A 10,645-nucleotide genomic window follows, 5' to 3' on the forward strand; every position below is an offset into this window, starting at 1 on the left:
AGCTTTTATATTTCTACAAGTCCACCACATATGAAAATAGGTAGCTTCTAAACTACCACATCTCCAACATTTAGACTGTAAATTAGGATACATATTAGACAACTTCTTGGGATCCAGATGCCATCTATAAAACATTTTATAACATTTTTCTCTTAAGTTTTGGACCTGAGTAAATTTAACATTTCTGACCCAATTTATCTCCCAAGTGTCCAACGAAATTGGTTCCTGAATATTTTGTGCCCACTTTATCATACAGTCTTTTACCAATTCCGTTTCCGAATCCAATTCAATTAAAGCATTATATATCCTCTTTATATGTGCACAATTTAAATCATTCCACCGAGACCTGAAGACCTGGCTCTTCGAGCTTTCCGGCTCAGGCTGAGTTTTAATTGGGGTTTTAACTGGGGTTTTACATGTTGCAGGGACTTAGTTTAATCTTTTTTAAATTGGTCTTAATTTTTGTATTAATGTTTTAAAAATTATACCCTGTAAACCGCCCTGAGTCCTTCGGGAAAGGGCGGTATATAAATTCAATAAATTAAATTAAATTAAATTAAATTAAATTAAATTAAATTAAATTAAATTAAATTAAATTAAATTAAATTAAATTAAATTAAATTAAATTAAATTAAATTAAATTAAATAATTAAATTAAATTAAATTAAATTAAATCTCTAATTTGTTTTACTAAATTTTGATCTATAATTGTGATGCCAACCTTTTGATCTGACTTCCACCTAGCTTTCAATTGAGTATATTGAAACCAAGAGTAACTTATGTTTTCTTGTCTTAACTCATCTAATGATTTAAGAACGAACAACATCATAGCAAAAATAAGCAAAAGAATACAAGTTACACGATTTAACATATATAGCAACAGTTAGGCAAGTTACACAATTTTAACACTAGAATGAATAGGCTTCCATTAACAGCATACTAGACAGTTAACAACATCATAGTTCCATTATTGTTTCAGTACAGCAACAAGTCAACAGTACAGACAACATTATAGTTCCTTTATTTTACAACATAATCTGCTAGATAAGTAGGAGGCTTGCGTGCCCTTGTGGAACGCTTCAGGGTTCCAGTCACTTTCTGGTCTACCAGCTTACCCATCGGGCCAGGCAGACCAGTGTCCCTTAATGCACTTGAGTCAAAGGAATGAGGTGCTCTCTGGCTGGCCTCTCCAGGTCAGCCCACCCCAGAGTCAGATTGTTCAGCAGAGTTGGCACAGCGGTTGTTAAAATCTGGTTGGCTTGCTCCATCAGGGATCCATGTTGCACTTCTGGATTCCCCTCCTCTACACCCAATTCCTCATTGCTTATGAAGGAAGAGTCTTGATAGTCCATGTGTGGGCTGGCTTGGCTGCAAGTTTGGGGACTTTGGGAGGGACTTATGATGCAGTCCTCCCTTAGTGACCATTCTGGAAACCGTTTTCTGAGTTGATCAATGTGGCGTCTGACGACTCGCCCTCCCTCCAGCCCCACTTTGTAAGAGAGGGGACCAGATGATTTGGTAATTTTACCAGGAACCCACAGATTCCCATGTCCATAGTTTCTGGCCCATACCCAATCGCCCACTTGCAGCCCTCTTGGGGATTTTGCTCGAGAGGCTTCTACTGCCACTCTGTCTGGATGCAACCTGTCCAGTTTAGTGATCAGTCGCCTCCCCCAACAAAGGTCTGTAGGACTTTTGCCTGTAGCAGTGCAGGGCATAGAACACTGGCAAAGTAAAAAATCTGCCAGTCTGTGATGCCAGTCCCCTGTTACTATGCGTTTAAGTGACTCCTTCGTGTTCCTCACCATATGTTCTGCTTGACCACTAGAGGACGGGTGAAAAGTGGCAGACGTTGTGTGTCTGATGAGATTTGCTCTTAGGAAGGCCTGAAATTCAGCAGCAGTGAATTGGGGCCCATTGTCTGAAACTAAGACATCTGGCAACTCATGTGTGGCAAAGAGTTTTCTCACTACCTGGATGGTCCTAGCAGTAGTCATGTTTGCAACTGAGATTACTTCAAGCCATTTGGAGTGGCTGTCTACTACTATGAGGAAGAGCTGTCCCTGAAAGGACCCAGCGTAGTCTATGTGAATTCTAGACCAGGAAGTGTGCGTCTCCTCCCACCTGTGAACTGGAGCATGTGGCATTTCAGGCCTTGATTGCTGGCATGTATAACATCCATGTACCTGTGCCTCAATGTCCTTGTCTAGACCTGGCCACCAAAGGTAGCTTCTTGCTAAAGCTTTCATTCTGACAATGTCTGAATGGCCTTCATGTAGTGACTGTAAAACTATCTCTCAGTGATGAGGGAATTATGACTCTGTTCCCCCATAGGATGCACCCCTTGTGAGCTGATAGCTTGTGTCTTCTAACAAAGTAACTCTGGAACTCAGAGCCTGGGCTTTTATCTAACCACCCCGTGTGTACCCATGAAAGCACTCTACTAAGTGTTTTATCAGTAGCTGTTTATACAGCTATGTCCCCAGATTGGAGGAGAAATTCTGGTATGTCCTGAATGGACAGAATTCTGGCTGCAGGGGCCGAGTCTGGTTCTGTTAGTGGCAGTGGGAGTCTGCTCAGGCAATCAGCATGGCCCATTTCTTTGCTGGGTTTGTGAACCAGGTTAAATGTGTATGCAGACAGGAAAATAGACCATCTCAGCATTCTTGGGGAAAGTATGTGGGGAGTTTGTTTGTCTCTTGTGAAGAGTCCCAGCAGTGGTTTGTGGTCTGTGAAGACCGTGAAGTCCCTGCCATATAAATAGTCATAGATTTTTTTAATTCCTGCTACAATGGCTAAGTCCTCTTTGTCAATTTGAGCATAGTTACGCTCAGCAGAGGACAGTGTTCTTGAATAAAATGCAATAGGGACTTGTGTTCCATTCTTTTCTAAATGACTCAAGACTGTCCCCACCCCATAAGGAGATGCATCACATGCTAAACAGACTGGTTTAGACTCCCTAAAATGACTTACAGTAGATTTAACTGACAATAGTGCCTTTAGGTCCTGGAAACTTTTCTCGTGAATGCTGGTCCATTTCCATGGAGCTTTTTTTATCTAAGAGCCTGTGAAGAGGCTCTGCCAATGTGGCCTTGTTAGGCAGAAACGCATGGTAGAAATTGAGGAGGCCCAAGAATGCTTGTAGCTCTCCTTTGGATTTAGGACTAGGAGCCAATTGAATGGCCTTCACTTTGGACTCAGCAGGGTGAATACCGTTAGCATCAATTCAAAATCCCAGAAATTCAGTTTAAGAAACCCCAATACTACATTTACTCTTTTTTAATTTGAGGCCTGCTTCACACAGCCTTTGTAGGACAGCTCTGAGCCTGCTGGCTAATACCTCTGTAGATTCTCCAGCAATTAGTACATCATCAAAATAAGGGCAAACACCCTGAATGCCTTTAAATGTGCGTTCCATGATTCCCTGGAAAATGCCTGGAGCAACACTAACCCCAAATTGTAAACGCTTCACTTTGAAAGCCCCCCTGTGAGTCATGAGCTGCGGCTGTGGCCTCATTGACTGGCAATTGCTGATAGGCCTGTGCCAAATCTAACTTTGCGAAAATAGTGCCCCCTTGCAAAGAAGCTAAAATGTGGTTCACCACTGGGACAGGGTATTGCTTAAGGGCTTTGTTAATAGTACATTTATAGTCTGCACATATTCTAATTTCTCCGTTGGCCTTGAGTGGTGTGACTATAGGAGTTTCCCACTCCCCACCATCAACTGGTTGTAAAACGCCCTGTTCTACAAGCTTGTCTATTTCTGTGTCAATTTTATGCTTGAGGGCAAAGGGGACCCTTCGAGGCTTAACCCTAATGGGGACCATGCTAGAATCTAGCTTAAATGAAATAGGCGGGCCTGAGTATGTTCCTAGGGCTGAATCAAATACGTCTGCAAAGTCCCCGCAAACTGACGTTAGATTCGCAGCTTGTGTCCGGTTGATACCGGTTACTTGAATGCCTAAAGCATCAAACCAATCGAGTCCTATTAGACTCGTTCGCTGGCCCCCTACTACTATGACATCCAGGTGTCCATAAAACCCTTTAAATTTTACAGCCAAGGTGGCTTCCCCTTTAACTTTGACTTTAGCATTTTGAAAATCAGTTAAAATTATGTCGGAGGGCCTTAGCTTGGCCCATTTTCTACTACAACTGCACACGAAATTAAATGTGTCCAGGGAAATAATGGAGACAGCTGAGCCTGTGTCCAACTCCATTTTACGCCTTGTAGCTCCACCTGAAGTTTAAATTTTGGTTTGAGGGGGCGTCGGGCCCCGGTGCGGCATACACTTCTGCGGCTTTTACAAAACCCCACACTAAATGGTCCCTGGGCCCCGGTACCTCTCCTGGTCAGATCTTCCGACTGGTGTTTCGGTGGCCGGTCCCTCTGGCGAACTCTACAAACTGCTGCGATGTGGCCGGTTTTATTTTTTTTAATTTTAATTCCATTTATATCCCGCCCTTCTCCGAAGACTCAGGGCGGCTTACAAGCTTAGCAGTAAGGTTTTGCCGCAGGCCCTGCACGTGGCTGACCGCAATCTGCAATCAGCGCGTTGGTGGCTGCCGCCACAACCTTTACATCTAGGTAAGAGAACTGCCTTGTAAGGAGTCTCTTGTTGCTTGCTGCTTGCGGTGCTGTGTGTCGGGCTGCTTGTGTAGCTTGTTGACTTCGGCATCTTCTTCCTCTGATGATTCCTCTGAGCATTTGGCATCCTTGTGGTGGACTGTTTCTTCATGTTTTGTTGTTTTGGCAGGCTGGACTGTTTGGACTGCACCCCCGGTGGTTTCGTCTGCCATGGTTTCTCCCTGGGCTTCAGTGAAGGTTAAATTTGGTCTAGCAAACAGTCTTTGCTGCAGCGTTTGGTTTCATAGGCCGCAGACAAGCCGGTCTCGCAGTCGCTCTACAACGTCCGCAAATTTACACAGGCATGCAGCCTGCCTCAAGGCCACAATGTATTCTGACACGATCTCACTGGGCTGCTGCATTCGCTGTTCGAATTTGTAATGCCAAGCAATCACCGACATCTTCAGCTGGAAATGTTCTCCTAGCTTCTTCTTAAGCTCAGTGTAGGAGACTGACTCCAGCAGCATCGGGGTGAACAGATTTTTGGCCAGGTCACTGCACATTGTTAGCTAGCTCCAGCTTACCACATGGTGTTATACTTAAGCCCAATACATAACAGTAATCTATTAATTACATATATGAAACAGAGTTCTTTGGTTCTTATAAACCATTATTATTCATTCTTGAGTCTCTAAATGACTCAATCACTTTTTTTGTGCTCTCTGATCTTTTTCCTTCCCAACAATTCATATAATCAGAAAAATTTCCTGGAGTGTGTTCAATAGAAAGCTACAAATCTCTCCCCCTATTCATCCTGCTTCTTCTATTATTGCTATTCATTGGAGCATAACATGCACTTTCATAAACCTAAAGTTGATTCCTACTTTCATATACCTACAGCAATCAGAAGAATAGAATAGAATAGAATAGAATAGAATAGAATAGAATAGAATAGAATAGAATAGAATAGAATAGAATAGAATAGAATAGAATAGAATAGAATAGAATAGAATAGAATAGAATAGAATAGAATAGGAAGGGACCTTGGAGGTGTTCTAGTCTAGCTCCCCACTCAAGCAGGAGAACCTTTACCATCTCAGACAAGTGACTGTCCAGTCTCCTCTTAAAAACTTCCAGTGATGGAGTGCCCACGATTTCTGAAGGCAAGCTGTTTCACTGGTTAATTGTCCTTACTGTTAGTAACTTTCTCCTTAATTCCTGGTTGCTTCTCTCTTTGATCAGTTTCCAACCATTGTTTCTTGTCCTGCCCTCTGTTGCTTTGGAGAATAACGTTACCCCCTCTTTGCGGCAGCCTCTCAAATATTGGAATACTGCTATCATGTCACCCATATTTTTTCTTTTCTTTAGACCAGGGGTAGGCAATCTTGGCTCTTTTATGATTCATAGACTTCAACTCCCAGAATTCCTGAGTCAGCTGTGCTGACTCAGGAATTCTGGGAGTTGAAGTCCATGAGTCATAAAAGAGCCAAGGTTGCCTACCCCTGCTTTAGACCAACCAAAACCAAGTCCTGCAGCCATTCTTCATATATTTTAGTCTCCAGGCCTTGGATCATCTTAGTTGCTGTTCTCTGAACTTCTTCCAAGGTCTCAGCATCTTTTTTGCACTATGGTGAACACAATTGGTTGGAGTATTCCAGGTGTGGTCTCACTAGGGTTTATAAAGCGGTACTAATATTTCATGTGATCTTGATTCTATGCCTCTGTTTATACAACCCAGGACTGTATTAGCTTCTTTGGTTGCTGCTGCACATTGCTGGCTCATAGTCAAGTGATTGTCCACTAGGACTCCAAGGTCCCTATCACAGTTACTGTTTTTGGGCCAGGTCTCATCTAATCTGTACTTATATCTTTGATTTTTCCTACCTAAATGTAAAACATGTCTGCTTGGTTGGTTAGGAATCTATTTGATTTCCCGCTCACTGCAGAGTTTGTCTCCTAGCTGATATCTGGGTAGTTGAAGTTACTACTGTGGTATGCTTCCTACATACACTTGTTAACTGGTTGGCAAAGAGTCCATCTATTTCTTTTGATTAGTTGGGTGGCCTGTTGATTGGTTGTATGACCCCCTATGGCAATGTCACTTTTTCCCCCTTTTATATTGACCCATATACATTCTGGAGGCTTTTATCTTTGATCATATGCATTTCTGTAGATATGTAGTGTTCTCTTAGATATAGTGCAACTCCCCCTCCTCTTTTTGTAGACCTGTTTTTTTTAACAATTTGGATCCATCCATCAATCCATTCCAGTCATGGGTTTCGTCCCACCAGGTTTCTATAATGCCAACTATGTCACACCCACCCTCGTTTACTATTGCTTCTAGTTCACCCTGTTTATTCCCCAAGCTTTGAGCATTAGTATATAAACATTTAAGACTTTTACATCTGTCCGTAAGTATGTTTCTTGGATCTCCTGATTGTTGTTTGATTTTTTTCTTTTTCCTCATCACTCCCTACCTCTTTGTTTGATTTGTTTTCTTGGAATTTATTATTTTTGTGTTCTAGAAATTCTAATGATTGGTTACTAATGATCAGATGACACCTTGTAGATGATATTTTCTGACATACACTTTAGCTTTTCTATTCCAAATAATGCTACTCCACTTCTTTTTATATATTCATGTACAGGTAGTCGTTGCTTATTGATGATAATTAGGGTCAGAAACTCCATTGCTAAACAACTCAGTCATAAAGTGCACTGTCATGTGACTGCACCCAATTACAATGGTAGTTGCAAAAGTATCAGTTGCCATCATTAGGCAAATCTCACATGATTATAGTGTCCCATGGTCATGAGACCACAATTTGTAAATTTCTGCTGGCGTCCCCATTGACTTTGCATGTCAGAAATTGGCAGTAAAGATGGCAAATGATGATCACATGACTGTGGAATATTGCAATGTTACAGTTGCAAGCAGGTCACCAAGTGCCCAAATTGCAATCAAGTGCCTGTGAGGATGCTGCAATAGTGACAACTATAACAGGGGTGTCAAACTGCTGGCCTGCAGTCCATATGTGTCAAGTGGAAGCCGCGCCCACCACAGCTCCGGCAAGGGGAAAAAAGTTGTGATACATCACAACACATCATGTGATATGGCGAGTTTGACACCCCTGAACTACCAGGTTCCACGTCATTTAACACCATCATAACTTTGAATGGTTGCTGAAAGTGGTAGTACAATGAGGACTACATGTCCTCCACAAATTACATCCTTCCATTGCAATCACACAAACTTCTTCTTTTTCCTTCTTGAATGCTCTTCATCAGTACATGCTCTTTTCTCTTTACTTATCTCATAGTCACCATCTTCCATATGCTGTGGGTCCTCACAAGATGGGTACTGTAGGTTTTGGCCTCCTCCGTCTATTATAGCTTTCATCAGTCAAGAAGTCCATACAATGCCTTCAGTAAGAGAGAGAAGGTGTAACTAGGTTACACTGGTCCTAGTGGAACCAAATGCATCATTCCCTGCCAAAGAGAATTATTACCTTGTCTTTAATAATACTTTATAACATAATGGTATGATTAAAATGATTTCCTTTCTCTTAGGTTTAAGAGGAAAGATGGGTCCTGCAGGACAAACTGGAGACAAAGGAGACCAAGGGCAGCCTGGCAAAAGAGGGCCTACTGGATTAGTAGGAAGTAAAGGTGACATAGGTCCTCTTGGTCCAGCAGGACCAAATGGGGAAAAAGGTGAAAGAGGAAAAACAGGTCCACCGGGAATCTGTAAATGTGGGCAAATCATGCTGAGATCAGCTTTCTCTGTTGGTATTACTACAAGTTACCCAGAGGAAAGATTGCCAATCATATTTAACAAAGTCCTTTTTAATGAAGGGGGACATTATAATCCTTCAACAGGAAAATTCATTTGTGCCATTCCAGGGATTTATTATTTCTCCTATGACATTACACTGGCAAATAAACATCTTGCCATTGGCCTTGTTCATAATGGAAAGTTCCGGATAAAAACATTTGATGCTAACACAGGAAACCACGATGTGGCATCTGGGTCAACTGTGATTTATCTTCAGCCTGAGGATGAGGTGTGGCTTGAGATTTTCTACACTGACCAAAATGGCCTCTTTTCTGATCCCACATGGGCAGACAGTCTGTTTTCAGGATTTCTCTTATATGTAGATACAGATTACCTTGATGCTCTGTCAGATGAAGATGACCTGTGATGGAGATGGCTACATACATCTAAATGAACAAAAGGCAGTGGACAGAATCTGCCCTTCTCTCTTTATAAGCCAATCCTTTTGTCTAGAATTTTGTTTTTGTTGTCAAAGATCCCAAAGTAAAAGACTTATTTTCAAATAATAGAAACTTTCTTGATTGTCTGCTTCTTTTTAAATTCCAAGAAATAGAAAACCAGGTTTAATACTATGTAAACACATTTAAACATAATATTTTAGACAATACATATTGAGTAATGACATAGTTCTTGTGAATGACAGGTGTTACTTCAGTTGCTGAATAATGATTATTATGAAAACATAGATATCAGCAGTAAAGATTTTATTTTTTAAAAAAGAGGTAAGTCTGGGGTAATAAGACATGATATTACAATTGCCTTTTTTGAATGATTTCACTCCAATCATAATAGAGAAAAATGAATAGACCAACTTCTGTAGACTTTTAAGTCAAACAATTGATTAATCCAATTCTGTATTAGCAATTCTAGAATTGGTGATTATCTCTGGAAACATCCATATTTCTTCTTCCCTCCATGATAACTACATTCTTTGTGGAAAAGAATTATATATCTATAAAAACAAAAAACAGAATAATGGAGTTGGAAGAAGAGACCTTGGAAGTCATCTAGTCCAACCCCTGCTCAAGCAAGACATCCTTTCAGACAAGTGGCTGTCCAGTTCTTCTTAAAAGCCTCGAGTGATGGAATACCCAGAACTTCTGAAGACAAGCTGATCCACTGGTTAATTGTTCTGTTAGGAAGTTTCTCCTTAATTCCAGGTTACTCTCCTTGATTAGTTTCCGTCCATTGTTTCTTGTCTTGCCTTCTGGTCCATTGAAAAATAGGTTGATCCCCTTTTCTTTGTGGCAGCCACTCAAATTGAATTGAAACTGAACTCCCCTACCACCCTGTGTGGTTGTCATTAATTCCTCATTTTGCTGCTCAAAGAATGAATTAGAATCGATGATGTACTTCTTTGGGGATTTGATCCATTTAGCACCATTTTACCTTGAAGACTTTTTTGGAATAAATTCTTAGATAATCAACATTTCCTTTGCAATGAAACACAATTCTCTTCCCCATAATTATTGTTAAAAAATAAGTAGTAGACTTTACTTTCTCAAGAGCTATATTAAAATCTATGTAATTTTTCTCTGAAAATGAAATGTTAACTTCATGAACATCACTCTGAACAGTCCAAATCATCATAATCAATCATCATCATCATCTCACTTGATTATGTGTCTTTCTTGGTTAATTACAACTCGATATTCTCATTTGTTTCTAATCATTTTTTATTACCCTGTACTTATATTCATTGTGTAAATAATTATGTTGCAATATAATTAGTATTTTAATCCAGGTTCCACTCTAAATAAAAATACCGTTTAGCTTTGCTCTATTTTAAATATTGGAATCTTACTAAAATAATTGAAAAATGTGATTTTTCTTTCAATATACTTTTGACTGGATCATCACCACCATCATCAAGGAAAAACAATTTTATTGCCATATACACCATACAATTATTCTTGCACTGGAAGTTCAAATAAGCAGCTTGGGGTCAGATGCAGCCCTGATGTGCCTGCCTATGGACAATTATAACTTGGTTTTATGAGAGATTCCCATAAAAATAATCCAGAAGCAGATACAGAGCATCCTAGTTAGATTGTTCTTGGCTCTGCCATTTTGAGGATGTTGTTCTTGTTTACAGGATAGGAAGAAGATCCCTCAAGAATTTGTTTCCATTTGGGGGAATAAGTTGAGTTGTCAAATGGAATGGCTGTGTTGAGATGGCGCTCCAAATAAGTGCACTGATTCCACAGCCACCTCCCCGTGCTTGGTGGACTTTTTAAAGCCACAGA

At 40.5% G+C, this 10,645-nt stretch overlaps 1 protein-coding gene across 1 annotated transcript in view; it reads left to right on the top strand.

Annotated features, from left to right (window-relative positions):
* The window catches only part of C1QTNF7 (C1q and TNF related 7), a 162,388-nt gene extending 153,506 nt beyond the window's left edge, over nucleotides 1-8,882 (top strand). The window contains exon 3 of the mRNA XM_083366940.1: nucleotides 8,135-8,882. Coding sequence (XP_083223066.1) covers nucleotides 8,135-8,766 — 632 coding nt within the window. The 3' untranslated portion in view covers nucleotides 8,767-8,882. The remainder of the gene's footprint in view (nucleotides 1-8,134) is intronic.
* Nucleotides 8,883-10,645: the final 1,763 nt, after the last annotated feature.

The sequence above is a fragment of the Vipera ursinii genome (assembly GCF_947247035.1).
Source record: "Vipera ursinii genome assembly, chromosome: 7".
Classification (NCBI taxonomy): domain Eukaryota; kingdom Metazoa; phylum Chordata; class Lepidosauria; order Squamata; family Viperidae; genus Vipera; species Vipera ursinii.